The 20,557-nt window shown below is 33.7% G+C and overlaps 1 protein-coding gene across 1 annotated transcript; it reads right to left on the bottom strand.

Annotated features, from left to right (window-relative positions):
- Positions 1 to 5,414: 5,414 nt before the first annotated feature.
- On the bottom strand, positions 5,415 to 10,543 carry LOC131655708 (cyclin-A1-4-like). The gene is made up of 12 exons (XM_058925531.1): positions 10,455 to 10,543; positions 10,135 to 10,344; positions 9,076 to 9,508; positions 8,797 to 8,930; positions 7,878 to 7,970; positions 7,354 to 7,487; positions 7,130 to 7,205; positions 6,953 to 7,029; positions 6,834 to 6,867; positions 6,610 to 6,759; positions 6,374 to 6,514; positions 5,415 to 5,752 (listed from the first exon to the last, which is right to left on the bottom strand). The coding sequence occupies exons 2-12, from the start codon at positions 10,330 to 10,332 to the stop codon at positions 5,690 to 5,692; spliced, it is 1,533 nt and encodes a 510-aa protein (XP_058781514.1). The 5' UTR covers positions 10,333 to 10,344; positions 10,455 to 10,543; the 3' UTR covers positions 5,415 to 5,689.
- Positions 10,544 to 20,557: the final 10,014 nt, after the last annotated feature.

Below are 20,557 nucleotides of genomic sequence, written 5' to 3'. Positions count from 1 at the left end.
AGGGCTCCCAATCGAGGGATAAGCAAGACGCATATTTTCTTGAGCTCGCATCAGCTGTGCTGCTCAAATCCCTAAAGTAATTCACTACAAACTCCTGTGTGACCTCTCCAGAATCTTCTTCCAGGAGATAATCAAAAGTGTTCTACCAGAACAGCTCTCATATTGCAACTCATGTGGATTCTTCTTGTTAACAGCAATCAATGGTATGAGTTATGCTTATTCGTGTTCTTTAAACATGTTTAACCAATTGGATTTCACATTCAATCCTCAACCTAAGTAGGCATCAAAACTCACATTGGCACAACCATGACAAATTCTTGGTGGGAGATTGCAATAAGTACATGAATTTCATTTTGGAAATAGTACTGGATAAGGGTTCATTTGACTAATAGCTTCTTTGACTGAATTCATGAACTTACTTAGTTTTATCCACTCCAAACTCATTGGTAAATTTGTAGATGCAATTCATGATGGTCAATGGGACATTTTGTCATTAATTGTTGATTTTGACCCTAACTTATATTATCATATAGGTCATAATCACCACTACTCATTCTCCTAACAAATTAGTTTGCAAACACTCAATGATGGTCACATTTCTGCAAAGTATTACACCACACTTAACTCATATCATGTAAGTAACAAGTTAGTTAAATGAATAACTAACCTGTTACATAAACTACTAAAATTAGTTAGAGTTAGTTAGGTACATAAGTCTAGTTAGTTATGGTAGTTTGAGATTATTAGAAATTAGGATAGACAGAGATGATCCACCATAGCTTTGATGCATCTTGTACCTTACTATAAATCTCTTCTAACCATTTTATTCACAATCAATGAAGATAAACATTTCCTTATAAAATGCTATCTAGAGCTCTCTTTTGGAGAGATTGAATTTTTCTTCATTATTTTGCAAGTTTCACAATGAAAATTGATTATACTTGACCCTCTTTCAATCCTTGGTTTTGTAATTAGTTGCGATTGTGATCTCCATTTTTTGGTTAATTTTAGCTTGCACTCTCATCTCCTTATATGTGTTTTTATTCATTAAACAGGTGCCTATAATTACTCTAATTCAACAAGTTCAACCTCAAAGTGATTCAATATTTTATGTGCATCCAAGTGATGGTCCTAATTTAGTTGCAATCATAAGAAAGCTTGATGAAAATAACTATGCCGCTTGGAATGGGTATATGCGTAGGGCTCTTAGATCTAAGAACAAGCTTCTAATAATTTATGGTTCATGGCTAATCCCTGGTTTTGAAGACCTAAATTTAGCTAATTGGGAAATATGCAACCATTTAGCACATTTTCTACTTTTAAATTTAGTTTCTAATTCTATTGCCCAAACAATTGTTTTCCATGAAAATTCCATTGATGTGTGAAATGATTTCAATGAGAGATGTTCCAAAATTGATCATGTTAGTTTATCCACTCTTAGATTTCAGTTGAATAATTTGAAGGAAGGTTAAAAGATAGTCCTCGAATTTTTCATTGAAACGAAGGCTCTACAGGATAAAATCACAGGCTATCGACATATTCTATATCATACTTGTCCTCACCCCTATAGGTACGAGGCTATGAGATTAGCAAGAAACTACACTCCTGAGGACCAAGTTATCCAGTTCTTGGCTTGCTCGATTGAATAATTTTTTGTAGTCAAAACTCATGTGCTTTCAATGGACTCTCTCCTAGCTATCAACAAAGTCTAATCTTTAGTTGCATGGGAAGAAGGCAATAATAATTCTGCACCTATTGTTGATGAATCCACCATCTTCACTAATTCCTATGATGCTAAGAAAAGTTATGGTCGAAGCACCTTAATCAGTTATGAAGGTAACTGCAAAAAAAAAAAGAAAAAGATATTGCACTTATTGTAAAAAAAAATATGGCCATACCATTGATTTATGAGGCCAAAAGCATGTCATCCACGTGTTAACAAATGTTCATCATCTGCCAATACCTACAACATCAATGCTAGTGAATCTCGTCAATCTACTTCATCCTCAGACACAAATAAGTAATAACCTAATGTATCTAGTTTGACTCAAGAGAAGTATGATTAACTTGTGTGTTTTCTCCAACAAGCAAATTTGATTCCTTCACCAAATCGTGACATTGTTTCAAGTTCTAATCAACTCAACAGATTTATCTCAACTCATTTCGATCCTCCATCTGATGAGAAACATAATTCAGGTATTCCTAGTTTCATTACTTGCTGCAAGTAACAAGTCCAATATGTGGCTCCTTGATTCAAGAGCAAATGATCATATTTGTTTTTCTATACATTATTTTGTATCATTTTATAGAATTAGGCCTATCCAAGTTCATTTGCATAATGGTAATCCAGTACAATTTAGTTATGCAGGTAACATATAATTTTCACCAAATCTCTATAATACAAATGTGCTATACTCACCTGATTTTAGACTAAACTTAATTTTTGTTTCCAGATTATGTCAATCTTTATAATGTAATATCCAATTCACAAATAATATGTGTCATATTCAGAATATGAGGATTTTCAAGATAATTGGTTTGGATAAACAAGTAATTAGATTGTACCGGTTGAAGATGGAAACAAGCACACAAGCTTGACCAACCTTACCATCCCTAAGTCCTTGTAAAATGTAAATACAAATGATGTTTTTCAATGTAACTTTTAAATCACTTTGTCATCTTTTTGGAATTTTAGGCTATGACATCCTTCTAGTCATACAATGACACACATATCTCATTTGTATCCAACTATTACTCATGATAAAACAAGTGTTTGTGACATATGTTTGTTAGTTTGCCAAACAAAAGAAATTGCCTTTTAAAATTAATCTTTTTCATGCTAAATTTAAATATGTGCTTTTACATTTTGACATATGGGCGGTGAGGACACAAATATACATCTAAATATGTCCATAGACATAAATACTTTCTTATCATTTTAAATGACTTTAGTAGGTTGTCAACCATGTCAAAACATTCATTGAAATGATTAAAAACCAGTACAAAATCAAACCTAAAATCGTTATGACTGATAATGGTCATGGGTTTCTTCTATATTCATTTTATAATTCTAGAGGCAAATAACACCAAAGAACTTGTCTTGAAACTCCACAACAAAATGGAAGAGTGGAGAGAAAACATCAGTATATTCTCAATATAGGAAGGGCCATTTTGTATTAATCCAAATTTCCAAAACATTATTGGTCATATAAACTTCAACGTGCAGTTTTTTTTATCAATGGGACTCACACCTTTACTTCAAAATAAAACTCCTTATAGTCTTTTATATGATAATGAACCTCATATGACTGAATTCAAAGTTTTTGGATGCCTTGTATATGATTCTACCCTTCAATCCCACATAACAAAAATTGGAACCTATAGCTAGAAAAGCATTTTTCTTGGGTTACAAGGCAAGATTCAAATGAAGTGTCCTCCTTGATATTAATACCAAAGAACTATCCATCTTAAGAAATACATCATCCCATTAATTCATAATCTCATATCATATAACAAATTACTCCCATACCACTAATTGGACCATATACCAAACATCTGACACCACTACAACTAAACTAACTGACCTATCTACAACTACGCCAACCAGACCAATAGACCTGCCCCTTACTTCACTATCACCACCTAATTCCAATTTACCACCACCACCTAATTATAATTCACCCCAATACATATTTATAACACTCTTGATGATGATGTTGATGATCAATCACCAATTACTAATGTATCTCCTAATATGCTAGAATCCATACTCACAACATCCCAACCATCAAACACTCCACAAAAACCAAACATCCTCCATCTTATCTCAAAGATTACTTAAGCAATTCACTTACTAATCAATCCAATGATTCATCATTAAGCACTGATTGCCCTATTTCCAATTACTTGTCTTATTTTTTTTGTCTCCCACATATAATCATTGTGTCGTGTCTATCAACACTCTTTATGAACTAAAGACATATGCCGAAGCTAGCAAAATTGAATGTTAGAATCAAACAATGCAAGTTGATTTGTCAGCTCTTGAGAGAACACACACTTGGGAAATTGTTGACTCACCACCAAACATCAAACCAATTGGATGCAGACGGATCTATAAAATCAAATATCATGTTGCTGGCTCAGTTGAAAGGTTCAAGGCACGATTAGTAGCAAATGAGCACGACCAAATTAAATCCTCGATTATTTTTACACCTACTCTCTTATTGCAAAAATGACCACACTAAGTATGGTTATATCCCTAACAGCCATCAACAACTGGTTATACATGACCAATACCATTCCACCAGGCATTAAATCATCCATACCTAACCAAGTGTGCAAACTACTCAAATAATTATATGGCCTCAAATAAGCAAGCAGAAAATGGTAATGAGAAACTCACATCCCTTCTCGTTGCTCATCATTTCCATTAACCTAACTCAGACCATGCTCTCTTCATCAAGAAAACACATGGCACATTGACTCTCCTTCATATTAACTTTCCTTTTGGTTTATGTTGATGTTATCATCATTGCAAGAAACTCGTTGGCTAAATTTGATGACATCAAACAGGTCCTACATCATAACTTTCAAATTAAGAATCTTGGTCAACTCAATTACTTCCTTGATCTTGAAGTAGAGCTCACTCCAAACAAGGAATCACATTGTGCCAAAGAAAATATTGTCTAGATCTAACTTTTGATTATGGATTACTTGATTTTAAACTTGTCACCCCACATGTAGACCCCACAAACAAGGTCATGAACGATACAAGTCCTACCTACCCAAATATTCCTGCATTTAAGCGATTTGTTGGAAGACTCTTTCACCTCACAACCATTATACCTGGCATCACTTTTATCACACAATAATTGAGTCAATTCCTTACCAATCTCACCACTAATCATTACAAAGTAACCACTAGAACTCTGAGATGTCTTAAAGGTTGTCCCACTCGTAGAATATTCTTCTCAAGAGAATCACATCCTGAACTCATAGGTTTTTTAGTTGTCTAGGCCGAGTGTGCAACCATGCAAATATTCATTTTAAGACAATGCTTATTCATTGGTAAATCTCTCGTATCCTGGTGCAGCAAGAAGCAATTAATTATCTCATGTTCATCATCTGAAGTTGAGTATCATGCTCTTGTAGCAATCACTTGTGAACTACAATGGTTGATCTATCTTCTCCATGATCTCCAAATTCAATATAGAAAACCTCTTGTTATATATTGTGACAATTTAAGTGCATTACACATCGCAACCAATCATGTATTTCATAAACGTATCAATTATGTATAAACTGATACAACACAAGGATTGTTAATACCTAACAGTATTCAAACTCAAATATGTAATATTAAAAACATTGGATAATGAATGTGTCAAACAGACATGATATAATAGCTTTAAAATCATAATGAATGGCACAAAAATGGTACAAGCGAAAAATCCACAAGGCAATGAGAAGCAACTTTACATCCCTTTGCTCCCAGTCTAGAACTTGCAAAACAGGCGCCCCAAATATTTGAATAGTAGTAACACTTTTTTGTACATTTTTAAACACTCGGTTGTGACCTTTTCTTAAAAAATCAATTTAGTTGTCTGACAAATATATCACTTTTTGACAAATATGTCAAGAATGTTCAATTTAGTGTTTTGCTATCCACTTTTTGTAATTGTATGTAGGATCAGTTGTGAAATACTTCTACTGGTATTGATGGAGGACAATTCTTCTTCGCCACAAACTTGAACTGAAACCATATATTAACATGAAACCATGTGAAATCAATTGGTAACATGCTAACAGAAGTATTTAATAATAGACAAGTACGAGAACATTAACTTCAATTGCAAGCAGGCCAGTTTGTTAAAAACTAAAAAAATAAGCAAACCCATCCCTTTCAGAGCTGCAGACCATAGGCAATAAGAGCCACATATTCAAGCCATATGCAGCTATAAATAGATGGAGTGTGCAGATTATAGTTTAATAGATGACTGCAATTCTAACTCAAGAAACAAAATCCAACTATAGAAAGATATTCCTAAATGGTTTAAGTGCACCTCTTTCTCTAATTACTATTTACTACTATCCTCCATTTGATTAACCCTTCTAGCCGGTTTGAATATTTTTTTATAGAATCCATTTATTTGATTAATGCAATAAAATAATTTTCCATCAATTTTCAATATGATTATCACTTAATCAACTATTTGTTTAAAGCGAATTATTACAATCCATATTGAGGGAACTCCAAAACCGATGAATGAGATGCCAAAAAATGCCAAGAACTAAGGACTGTGATTGTAGAAGGATCTTAAGTCACCCGACTTTACTACACTCATACACGAGAGCAAGAGCAGGGTATTCTCACCTTATGCTGACTGTATTTCTCTCTGATAGCAGTAATGGAAGGTGAATTATGATAGCCATTGCAGTACAAGAAATGTAGTCCCTTAACACATTCACACAACTCTGATGCTTGGTAACCCGTGTAATGCCTTAGCATGGAGTTCTATGCCAAAACATATGCATAGTTGCACAATATCAGTATATATGCCTATCATAAGAAAAATATTTCTATATAAATAGGTTTCCGGCAATACATACCCAAGGTTTCTCCATAGGAAGTAGTATATATTTAGCCAAGAAAGTGGCTGATGCAGCTATTAGTGACGGGGTGTACTTAAGCATATCATACTCTATAAGCGATAACTCTGCTAGATAGTCCGCCAAATACTCCAACTGCATCAATGGAACCTGAAAACAGTAAAAGGTAAACATCTCAACAGATAAGTTAGAGCGATAAAAAAAATCTCAATTGAAATACATACCTCATATGTTTGTTGGGCGACAGTAATGAAGCGTCTGCATTGGCATTTTTACAAGTCAATACTTAAACAACTTACTCCCACTTGCACTAGTCAATACTATGAAGAAAAGCAGTCATTACCTCAAAAAACATCTAGTTGTAGGAGCTGTCATTTCAAACTTCAAGAAATTCAGCACAGAGGACTCCATCTCCAACACCTGTAATAATATCACACATCTATTGTTTTAGGGGACTAAAGCCACAAAAGTACCCAAAATTGCAGTCATGGATTGATAAATAGATAAATAAAAAACAAACCTGCTCCTTAGAATATGTATTATCAGTGACATAACAGAACTCTTCCACCTTGGGGGAACAGATTTCCTCGTATTTACTGCCAAATTCAAACTAATTCATAACAATGGAATACATATAATACAGGACAAACACAGGAAAACAGGTATTTGGAAAGAGCATTGTACAATGAAACAAATTAAGTAGATATTACTTAGCAAAAAATATTTAAGAGATTAGAACCCTACGCGGCAATCATTATGCAGGAAACACCAAGTAGTTGTAACCGCTGTCTGTTCATTGCTTTGCCTGAAAGATAGCGATCAAGGTAGTTAACTGCCAAAAATAGTGTATCAGGTAGAAGTCTGTACTCTTCGGCAACCTACAATGGAGAGCAAAATTATGTGAAAAACATTTGAAAAGAAACTCAATGAAGTATATAGATCTTCTCGTGTTCCCTCATGAAGAAAAAAGACAAAAAGCAAGTTTAACGAATCTTATACAAATAACAACCAATCCTACTGCCATTGCTTTCATATCTTTACCTCTCCTAACATGAGGATTTAAACCTCTCAATGACTGACACAACAAAGTAAATCGAATAATATTGTCAAAATAAATTTTCTAATGAAACATATAGTCCCACTTATAAGGATATGATGGGACATGATAATATATAACATTTAGTTCTCAAAAAACAGCACATTGAGAAGAACAAATCCCCTGGAATAAATTTATCACCCTGGCAGTACCATCACCCACCATAATTTACCTCCACAAGCCAATCAATAAGCATTGCCCGCATGCCGGCATTGATGTCTGTCTGTATCTTCTCCATGAAGTCTATAGATGGCCTTTTATTTTTCTGAAAACCAAAGCAAAAGATGAAAAAAAAGTAGAGAGATGATGAAGGGAAATATGAGAGAAAGGATAATATATACAAGTTTAAGTTCTTTTTAGTCATTTATCGCTTCATCTTGGGTCAAAATAGAAGACATTGGCTCTTCAAGAGTTCCCAAATCACATTAATAAGTTTCTTAAGATAATTCAATTGTTAAATGTTAACTTTATCAACTATTTTGCATTCAACATGGATTTAAGACAAAGACAGAGGTTACAAAAGAAATAACTGATACAGTTGATATGTGCAATAGAAAAACTTAGTTGGAGAAGCAATTTAATTCGATCTTCGAATATAGATTGAAATGATACATCATATATTTTTAAAATCAAGCATTCTATAATTGTACGCCGCATATATTTCAATGTGTTACTTCAATAAGTTCACATTTTCAAGTAACTAACATTTACTCTATTTATTTACAATAAATGGGACATAAATTCTATTGAACTTCCAATATATCACACATCATTGCTTAAGTTGTGTCTGGATTGATGGTATAAAGTGAAATATAGCAGAATGGGCTAACATTCCTTAATTTAGATTTTAAAACGTGGACGTTAACTTATTTCATTTCATTCTATTCCAACTCCGTTCCAGCCTATACGACCAATTCAAACAACTCTCATAAAGGAATATTTTCTTTAGTTAATTTAAGATAATAAGCACAAAACAAGAAATTTCTAAACCTATACAAGCATCATATGAATCCAAAGTGCTGCTCTGCTAGCAATCACCTTGACAATTACAACAAGTGACTAAAACATTAAAATAAATGAAGTTAACAAACCTCAGATACACGCAAATTTTCATAGATTTCATTGGCAATGGATGCACAAAACCGCGGGTCTTTGAAATTGCAGTCAATATCAACAACTTCATTTGCTTTTGACTTCAGTATGGTGTCAATATCTTGTATTCTCCCTAAAATTAAGAGAGGATGCATGAGAAGGGCAGCATAAGGAGTATTCCAGATTACAAATTGTAAATATTGGTAAAAGTATTATCCAAACTAGCCAAAGCATATGGAAAGGGGGCAAGTAGAAGATTAAGGCTTTAATAAACCAACCTGCCATTTTGGAAGAGTCTGAAATATTGAGAATGTTGCTCGTTCGATTTTCAATTGATTTGATCGACGCAACATCGTCATTGCCAGTATATTTGAATTCCGGACTCATCAAAGAATCATTGGTTGACATGCTCTCATCTAGTGAAACAGAACCACTAAAGGTGTTACTAGGAGAAATGTCCATCCATCTTGGAGCACAGACCACACTCTTAAAATCAGGACAAACAGCACCATCATTGCTTGGCCCAGCAATGGAGGCTTGAACTTCAGACTTAGTTTCACTAGTTTTGGTCAAACATGCCTCGTTAACAGGCACCAATTCACTTGATTTAACTCTCAAAGGGGGTTGCAAAGTGTTCTTAGACGTAACATTTTTCTTTGAACTTGCAATAGAATCCTTCTTTGTCTTCGCAGTTTTGGATGCACACGGAACCTTCGAGTAACAAAAACAATTTTGTTAAGTAAATAAATCAAACCAAGATTTTAAAAAACAGTTCGTTACCGCGAAAACGGCCGTGACAATACCAATACCGTTATTCACCGTTTATATGATGAAAAAGAAATTATAGTTAATTAAAACCGTGATGACCACAGTCAGTATCACAACACCTGAACAGACTGAAATAGTGAAAAACTTCACGCGACTGCGAACGCGGCCGTTATTTAAAACCTTGAATCAAACACATAAATAAGAACACACCCAAATCAATGCATGCACCCATTATACATACTTTCTTACTTAAAACCAAACTCTTATTAATTGTTTTGCATACTTTGTCTGTATTTGCAAAAGTTCCACATTCAAATGTAGTGGGCCCTAATCTTTTTGATAAAATAATCCTAAAAAAGGTGAACCTCGCTATCACTATAGGTTAAACCATGCATGTTAACAGCGATGAACGTTGGTTATCATTAGTTACTCAATCAAACCCTATTCAATCATAATTCAAACAGTCGTTGATTATTCCTCTACAAATCACTAAGATTAAAAACCAAACTAATCATCATTAAGAGACTTAAATCGAGTAATAATAGCAGATAATTGTAACAGTACAGTACCATAGGTTTAGATGGAGCACCAACGGAGGTTTTGACGAGAGATGCATTTTTGTTATTGGTCACTTCGGCGAGAGCGGGACGTTTCTTCGTTAACCGGGTCTTGACGGCGTTGATGACCTTTTTGTTTGAAACTGAATTATCTGAATTCTTGTCGGAGGATGAAGAAGACGAAGGGAAACGCCGGCTTCTGGTAAACATTTCGATAAAACCCTAATCGGTGTGAAAAAACGGAAAACGAATCGGTTACAGTTTTGTTTGTTAGTGAAGACGCGTATAATAGAGAGGAAGAAAAAGAAAGAGAGTGAAAAAAAGGAACGTACCTGAGAGAGTGTGGTGAATGATTGAAGAAAATGACGCAAATGGTTTTCAGAATTCAGAGGATGATGATGATGATGGTGATGATTGTAGGTTGTTGTTACGAAGGCAAAAGGAATACATTCGTATGTGAGCGCGAAAAGGGTTGGTTTGGCTGGGTGATTGTGACCGTCGGATTAGAGTTAATTAGATATCTGGACGGTTCTTCTTTTGCATGGATTTTAGACGTACCATGTATTATAAAATGAAAATATGTAGGTGATAATATAATTAATGTTTATTAATTGTTGATGTAAAACTAATTTATATCGTTTTAAAACAAATATATTTTTACAATTTGTTGTGAATATTTAATGAGAAGATTTTGTTCTCATAGTTTAATGAATTTGAAAATTTGTTAAGTAGAATATCAATAAAGATGTCACATTTTATTTATATTGTTATCTTTTTAGATTTGATTTTGAAAAGAAATCAGAGTGGTGATAGCATCACATGTTTGAGGTCTTAATTGTGTTAATAACATTGTTTGGGAGAAATTTGGATATATCATTAAGTAAAATCAGCATATTAAAGTTGTGATATTTAAATAATATGAACAAACTTGTAACTTGTATGGAAGGCAGTTGTTTCACTTGATTGTCTTTGCCATCTATTAAATCGAGGGTTGACTTTTCGTCGTCATGATGAATCAATAAAAAAATTTAATCAAGGAAACTTTTTTTAAATGCTTCGATAGTGTTTTGACAAAAAAAAAAAAAGAGGTGAGTTGTATTAGAAAATAGTCGAGAAAATCTAAAAATGACATATCTATCAATACAAAGATATATTATTAAAGTTGCTGTTTTGTAAACTACTACTAAAACAATTATTAATGATTTTGGAGGGGAGTTGTTTTCTATTCTGGTCGATGAATCCCAGGGATATATCTAATAAGGAACAAATGATTGTTGTTTTGGTTATGTTAACTAATATGGAATTACTATTAAACGGTTTTTGGGTATCGCTCCTGTTAAAACTTAAAACTACAACATCCATATCACTGAAAATGATTATAGATGATATATTATGCAAACATGGACTTACTACTTCAAGAATTGAAGGACGGGGTTATGGTGGTGCTAGTAACATGCAATGAGAGGTTTTTGGTCTTGAGAGTTTGATATTAAAGGAAATATCATATACATTTTATTTACATTGTGTTGCATTAGTTGCAACTTACATTAGTTGCCATTGCTAAAGATCACCTTCAACTTTGCTCTCTTTTTAACTTAATATATACTTTAGTAAATATTGTTGACAAATATTGCAAAATGAGTGACATGCTACATGAAAGATAAATGATTAAGATTCAAGATGCATTAGAAAATGGAGAAATTGTTAGTGGAAATGTTTGAATTAAAAAATTAGTGCCAAGCGAATTGTTGATACATGTTGGAGTTTCGACTATACTACTTAGGTATTTCAAATGAGTTGTCATTGTTGAGATATTATTGGAATTTGTTGAGATATTATTGAGATTGATATTATTAATATAATATCAAATCAAATCAAATCTAATAATATCAAATAATCCAAGTTGTGTAAGCCCAAACTCAAATCGAGTTGTATATAAATAGTCATAGTCTGTATCATTATCTGCACAATTTAATTCATTAATATAATCCTTATTTCTTTTATTCTCTCTATTCTCTCCTCACTAAAAGTGTCTCACGCGCTAACAAATTGGTATCCAGAGCTTCCGGTTATTGTTCTTGAGAACTTCACGTCAGAGATCGTGTTTCCATGAAAAGTGAATCAATCGCTACAAAGATGAATGGTACTAATGGCATTCCGAAATTTCTTCTAATGTTTAACAGCAAAAATTGGATCCGATGGAGAAAACAAATGCATGAAACCCTAGAAGTGGTTACTAATGGAGTTCCTGTGCTGGCTGCAAATGCATCCGACGCATAGAAAACTGCCCACGCCGAAGCCAAGAAGAAGGATTGCAAGGCTGCGTATTGCTTTCAAGCGGCGGTTGATTTTGCAAATTTTGACAGAATTTCTCATGCTGAACCGGTGAAGGAGGCATGGGATATTCTTGTCAAATATTATGAAGGAAGTGAGAAAGTTAAGGTTGTCAAGTTGCAGGCCTTGCATCGACAATATGAATTATTTTCGAGGGGAGAAGACGAAAAGGTTGTAGAGTATGTGTCGAAGGTGCAGAAACTCGTCCATCTCATGAAGGGTTGTGATGAAACCCTAACTGATAAGATGATAGTTGAGAAGGTAATGAATACGTTGACTTCTCACTTTTATCACGTTATCGTAGCTATTCAAGAATCCAATCAACATGAAACCCTAAAATTAGAAGATTTGGTTGGTTCGTTGGAGGCACATGAGATTAGGATTGTCGAAAGAAAAGGAGTTCCACATTCGATACAAGCTTTACAAGCTCAATCATGAAAAAATAATGGTGGTTCCAACAAATTCAAAGGCAAATTCGACAAGAATCAGCCCAAGAAGCCTTGGTCGAACCCGCATAAGCAACACGTCGAAGATAGGACGTCTGAATCCTCGAAAGGGGGAGGAGGAAACTATCGAAAGGACAAAGAAGATAAGAAAGGTAAAGGTGTGCAGTGCTATCATTGTGAGAAGTGGGGTCACTTGTTTAAACATTATTGGTACAGAAAAGACAATGGATCGACAAAAGGCAAAGACGAAGGAGCGAACTTTGCACGCTAAGATTTAGATGATTCTGAAGGTATGGTGGCTATGACTGCAATCACAGATAACCATGTCGAATCTAAGATCTGGTTTGGTATAACTGATGAAGTCAAAAATGAAGGAATTATTGAGAATCTAATCAAAGTCAAAGTAGAAGCAGTTACTGACATTCCCGACACAGTCGAAGTTAAAGAAGTTGTGGCTAAAATAAGCCAAAGACCTCAACAAAATAGAGTTCCTCCAACAACACTTCATGACTATGAAGTGGTAGGTGATGATGAAGTTACACCAAATGGAGAATTAGTTCATTTTGTTCTACTTGCAGGTGTTGAACCAATCAACTATAGTGAGGCTTTAAAGATTCAACAGTGGAAGTTAGCTGGGGTCGAAGAGCTACAGGCAATCGAAAGAAACAACACATAGAAGTTAGTCGAATTGCCAGCACATGAAAAAGCTATCGACGCAAATGGGTGTTCAAGCTGAAACACAATTCTGATGGATCGATAGCAAGACATAAAGCAATATTAGTAGCTCAGGGATTTCTTCAAAGAGCAGGGCTCGACTACTCTGAAGTATTTGCTCCAGTAGCAAGATTGGAAACTGTTCGACTAGTGGTAGCATTGGCATGCATTCAAGGCTGGTCGATATTTCATTTAGATGTGAAATCAACATTTCGGAATGGTCCTTAAGACGAAAAGGTCTATGTCACATAACCTCCTGGTTTTGTGATTCAGAAGGAAGCGAGTAAAGTATATAAGTTGCACAAAGCACTCTATGGTCTCAAGCAGGCACCTAGGGCATGGAACAAGAAGATCGACTCATACTTAGTTGAATTAGAATTTGTCAAATGAAAATCTGAGTATGGTGTCTATGTTCAGGTTGAAGCACAAAATATAACAATCATCTGGTTATATGTTGATGAATTGCTGGTAACTGGAAATAGCTTGGAGAACTTGTCGATGAAGGAATTTGAAATGTCAGATCTAGGAAAATTATCTTGTTTCCAAGTCATGGAATTTCAAATGTCGAAGCAAGGTATGATGCTACATCAAAGGAAGTATGTCAAAGAGATACTAACGAGATTCATAAGGGAATATTTGAATCCTGCATCCCACCTGTCGAAACAAACTTAAAGTTGGAGAAGCATGGAGAGGAAGACAAAATGGATGTAACTTTGTTCAAGCAAATTGTGGGATCTTTGAGGTATATGTGCAATAGTCGACCTGATATAGGTTTCGTTGTCGGATTAGTGATCAGATACACGAGTGAACCAAGAGTGTCACACATGAAGGCTGCAAGAAGAATTCTAAGATACTTAAAAGGATTGATATAGTATGGAATTCTATTTCGAAGAAATTCTGAAGACAAAGAAGCAAAAGTCACTTGTTTTTCAGATGTTGATTAGTGTGGAGATAAGGAAGATCGAAGAAGCACAACTGGATATTTCTTTTAATTATTTGGTGCTTCAATTTCATGGTGTTCGTAGAAACAACCCGTGGTGGCATTATCATCGTGTGAAGCTGAATATATAGCAGGATCCTATGCTGCATGTCAAGCAAAATTGGATCAGATCGATACTTGAAGAAATGGAAGTCGAAGTAATTAAGGAAACCTCTTGTGTTGCAAATCGACAATAAGTCAGCCATAAATCTGGCGAAGAATCCAGTTTTGCATGGAAGGAGTAAGCATATCGAAGCTAGATTTCACTTCCTGAGGGAAAAGGTAAATCGAGGTGAACTTGAAGTTAGGCATTGCTCGAGTGAAGCACAGTTGACCGATATTTTCACTAAGGGATTGAAGATCGACAAATTCCTAAATTTGAGAAAGAAATTAGGAATAGTTCAGATTGACTATTTTTATAGTTGTTCGACAACTTGGATTATAGGGGGTATGTTGAGATATTATTGAGATTGATATTATTAATATAATATCAAATCTAATAATATCAAATATAATCCAAGTTGTGTAAGCCCAAGTCAATCTGAGTTGTATATAAATAGTCATAGTCTGTATCATTATTTATACAATTCAATTCATTAATATATTCCTTATTTCCTTTATTCTCGCTATTCTCTCCTCACTAAAAGTGCCTCACGCACTAAGGGTCATAAGTATTGCAAAAGAAAGATCAAGACATCATAAATGTTATGGACTTTGTTAACATTACACAGAAACAATTACAAACTGAAGAGATAATGGGTGGAAACCTTTATTGGAGAAGGTAAGTTTATTTTACATTTAACAAAACATGATATTTAAGTTTCAAATATGGATGATATATTCTTTTGTTGTAAATCAAAATGTGGACGTAATGCCCATTCTACCGCACTAAGAAACCACTATTGCATAAAGATTTTATATTATTATGGACATGTAGCTTCAAGAACTTAACAATTGTTTTAATGAGACAAATAGTTGGTTTCTCATTTATATGGCTTGTTTATGTCCAAGCAACTTATTCTCTAATTTTGACAATGCAAAATTGATTGAGTTAGAAATGTTTTATCCAAGTAAGTTTTGTCTAACTAGTTTTGTGATACTTGTTAATCAACTTGAGACTCACATCATTGAAATATGTACGAGTGTTGAATTTGCATCTTTGAAACGAATAAGTGGTTTTTTTTTAAGTTGGTTGAAACTAAACGACTTATTGTGTGGCCATTACTCTATAAGTTTTTGAAGTTATCATTGATTTTGCCTATTGCCACAACACAACAACTGTTGAATAATATTTTTCTGCTATGAATATTTTAAAAAATAGATTGCATAATCGAATAAGGGATGAATATATGAACAACTGTCTTGTGACTTATATTTAGAAAGATATCTTCTGCAAGTTTTGTTGGAGATGTGACTTCACACACAAGAGGGGTGAATTGTGTGTTTCATACAAACTTGAGTTTGGAAATTTTTTTGGATTAAAATTAGAGTTTAAAAGTATTTTTAGAAAAGTTTGTAAGTAAGCAGCGGAAAATAAAATTCAGAAGATAAAGGGTGGAAATTAAAAATTTAAAGGAAGAGGGAAGACACCGAGAATTATACCAGTTTAGTAAAAAAAACAACTTAGCCTTGTCCTCAATATTTGATCTTGAGAGTTTCAAATAAACTTAAGAGTTTTTAGTAGGTTGAACTCTCGAACCCCCTTATACAAGGAAAATGAAGTTTGTGACTAACTTTCAACCAAATAGCAAACTAGGAGAGATGCGACGAGTCTTCCTTTCAAATGAAGGATTAAAGCGGTTAGTCCTCTTTCTACAAGAAACTTAGAGCAGTTAGTCTCCAAGTTTCAAACCAATGTTTTGCACAGGTTGATCTTAAACCTGAGAGCTTTTTACACCGGGCTGAGCTCGCAAATCGAAACTTGGTTTTATACCGGACTAACCAAGAACATAGGAAATTTTAACATCGGGATGATCTCCGACCTTAATAAGGTTTTAATGTAACACTCCAGTTTTTGGATTTAATATTTTTAATTAAATTTAGAGTGCTTAATTTAATTTAATTAGAATTTTTGAGATTATTGGGTTTTATAAAAATTATTAATTATGATTTTACTTAATTATATTAATAGAGAATAAGGAGAAATTGAGACTTTATGAGGATAATATAATTTTTTTATATAATTAGTGGGAAGAGGAAAGAATTGTCAAGAGTTGAGGGAAAATTATTATATTTAATGAAAATAAAATAGGGTTTATTTAAATAGAAAAGAGAATTAAAGTAAGGAGTTATTTTGGAGAATAAGTTGTTAGCAGAGTAAGAGAAAGTCCTAGCAGAGCAAGAGTATGAGAAGAGAGATTCCATATAGTCATAACTTGATGTTTTCTGCGAATTCGAGGTAAAGGGGATTGTTCACGATATGGATGTTTAAGCATGAAGGATAAATAATATCTTATCATCCTTTATGTTTCTTTTCATTTTTCCTTCATTAATGATGATCTTGAACCTGAGGATGGTTTGTGCAAAATCTCTCTTAGTTGTGTTGTTTGAATATGAATGTTGAATTGTTAATACATGTGATTATACGATTAAATTATTTACATCATGGATTTTTATCCTGCATACATCCAAAAAATTTAGTCGATATGGGTCGAATAGCAAGGATATGCTTCCCATCTCAGGCTCTGGTCGTTGCAAGATCCGAAGGGTCTTTTCATCCGTTACGATATTTTTTTCATTATAATGGTAAAAGTTACGATATCTACTGACTTAGGGCCATTAAGTGTGATTAAATTGCATCTCTTTGATTCTAGATGTAATAGTTATAAATATTAACCCTCATAATGGGGAAAATGGGGACAAAAGTTATACTAAAATGGGAAACATATGAATAACATAAATATGAGGAGAGTCAATATGCGCAGAAACATTTTGGGAAAATCTTGAATAGCCTAACAATGACGGTCACTCACCGTCTTCCCTAAAAACACCTAAAACACGACAATCTATTAACTTTTATGATCCCTCCTGACCGGCTCAGGGGGATTAACCAAATGATATTTTTTGCAAAAACAAATTTAGATTTTGAATATTGAAATGCATATGTGAAGATTTGATGAAAATCATGATGATTGATAATGGATTTGATGTTGTATATGTGCTATCTTTATGTATTAAGTGTGATAAATGTTTTTGATTTGAGTGTTATAAGTTGTTGTGTTTTGGGACTGTTCGGGGCCTGGGTAGTGACTTTTGGATCTATTTTGAATAGGAATAAAAATCGCAAAACACCAAAAATTGTAATATTAATTAAGATAATTTGAAAGATGAAGCTGTAATTTTTTGTTTGAGTTTATGAAAGTTGTTAGTAGAGTTTGAGATTTTGTGTCAATGGTGTAGTGAATGGGAAAAGGAGAAAGAAACGTTGGCGTTGATAACTGAGAGATAAAAAACATCGTACTGCGTTTTGTTTTTTTATTATTTTATATCATGGCCACGTGTCACCTAACTATTGGCTTTTAGTTTAAAAAAAAATAGTCAAAGAAGAAGAGAGGCGCCATATCTTTCTCCCCATTCATTATTTTTTTTCTTTTTATTTTAAAAAAATAATAATTCTTTCTTTTGTTAAGAGGTTTGTGAGTTTTTTTTTAATGCGCCTAACTCTATTCTATTTGAACCCATCAATTAATTAACATCACCTCTCATTTACTTGTTTTATTAAGCCCAATACTAATTATCTTATTGTTTATTTATTTCCTTTTCTTGTTTCCTTTTATTTTCATGATAATATCAAAAATACTAAAGAATTTGTTAATGTTTATTTCTTTTTTTAGAATTTAATGTGATTATTTTTAGATTTTCTTTTACTAATTTGTGATCAATATTTATTCATATTTTTGTCATTTCTTATATATTATGCTTTATTATTAACATTTTTGTTGATTGTGTGGTATTATCTTGAGTCTTGGCACTATTATGAACATTTACAAGATTTTGTTTAATTTTTGCACATTTTATCATTTTATTTCCATTTAAGTTTATAGTATTGTATTAAGTTTTTCATTCCCCATTCGGTAAAATTGTAATCTCCATCCCCGGGGCCTTGTAATAAGTTTTACCGCTTTCCTTTACTACTTTATTTTATTATTGTTAAGCATTGCATGCATTTAACCATTTTTCAAAATAACAAATACTCGATTTCGAGCCCCTTTTTCTACCATAAGTCGATTGCACTTCACGCATCGCCATAAATCGTACTTACACATGCACACTTGCACACATTGATAGTTTGATCCCAGGCTTTCTTACAGTGAGAACTATTTGATTAGTCGTTGAGAGGCTAGTCATTGGCTAATACACTTACACTTTTACCCCTCTTATGTTCATTCCTTTATGTTTAAACCCTTATGCTTGTATGAATTTTAACTGTATGAGTTTGTATGTTTTCATTTACTTCTTCCGTCTTCTTTTTAAATAAATTGGTCACCCCGCATTACTTGGTCCATATACCAAGGCCCATCCAACTCTTTGTAAGTTGATTGCCTTGTGCATCGCCATCGACCTGTTTTTTAAAACAAGACTCTTTTCATAATAAAACCTTGACTTTTGTCATGTGACTTCTTTTAAAACCTTTGTGCATTTGCACTCTTTTTTCTTTAAAAATGTTTTCAATAAAACCTTTTTTAAAACTTTTGAGCATAACTACAAATGCTCTGACTACTCCATTGCACAGAGGAGGTATGTAGGCACAAGATACAACGTCTTACCGATCACACTTTTGTAAATAACATTTCTTCTTTATCTCTTTCTTCTTTAGCAAAGAAAAATGGTTTTAACATAACATAGATTTTCAAAAGGTTCCTGTGGAGTACCACAGATGCGAGGAGTGGTAATACCTTCCCCTTGCATAACCAACCCCCGTATCCAGATTTCTTTTTATGGGTTTTATCGATATTTTTCCCTTTCCTTCATTGGAAACAATAAAGTTTAGTGACGACTCTTACTTTGTGAGTTAAGTTAATCAATAGCTTAAACTCAAATTTTCCGTTGCTACAGATGGTATTATCGAAATTGCGATTGGAATGAGATACAATGTGAAAATAAATGGATCCTTGATGTGGCGAGATTTAAAGGAAAACTAGACATTTATAAGTGTTGTTAAAATCCTCTACATGGATAAGGACTCTAATTGTAACAAAATGAATTACAATGTATTGGGCATACTATCATTTCTTGAGTTGGAAGATACTTAACATTTGCATGATGCTAAGTAAGTGTGAGATAGTCTATGTAATGTGTTTGGGCGAGGGTGTCTCATCGACAAGATCGAATAAGAAGGAATTTGTGGAAGCATTGTAAACCTCAATGGAGATTATTGGACTATGGTGCTTTAGGTGACATTGAGTACACGTTTTATAGGGACGCTATTGATAAATTGAGAAACTGCTCACCCTTAATCTCTTATTGATAATAGACGAGATCGTGTTGGATGGGATAAACTTGTATTGCCAGCTTGATGGTGTACAAAGTGTTCGACGTTATATCGAGAGGATAGTCGTTCACCATTTCTCGTGAACCTAATGGAGAAGTGGCTAGGAAATAATTGAGACTTGTCGAATAGTTCAGAGACTTGACTTTGTATGCGAGCTAACGTCGCAAAGTGAAAGGTTGAGGATATCAAAGGTGAACAATGATTTTTTGGTGGATAGTAAAGAGAGTCAGAAACTTGATGTGAAGCTTGTAGATCTGGTAGTGGATGGAAATTAAAACGAGGACAGTGATTTGAGGTAGATGATCATAATGGCGCAATTGAAGCGTGATGTGACATAATTTGTTATGTGGTATGACTTGTTAGGAATCAAGGGTTAAACATTAGAAGCCCACAGGTCTGATGCAAACCATTGGACATTCTAGAATGGAAGTGATAGGTGAAAGGTTTATATATTATTCATGTTGCTGCCAT

Source organism: Vicia villosa, linkage group LG3, assembly GCF_029867415.1.
Source record: "Vicia villosa cultivar HV-30 ecotype Madison, WI linkage group LG3, Vvil1.0, whole genome shotgun sequence".
In the NCBI taxonomy this organism is placed as follows: domain Eukaryota; kingdom Viridiplantae; phylum Streptophyta; class Magnoliopsida; order Fabales; family Fabaceae; genus Vicia; species Vicia villosa.
The sequence above is the reverse complement of the archived record's forward strand: the minus strand, read 5'-3'. Positions and strand labels throughout refer to the sequence as shown.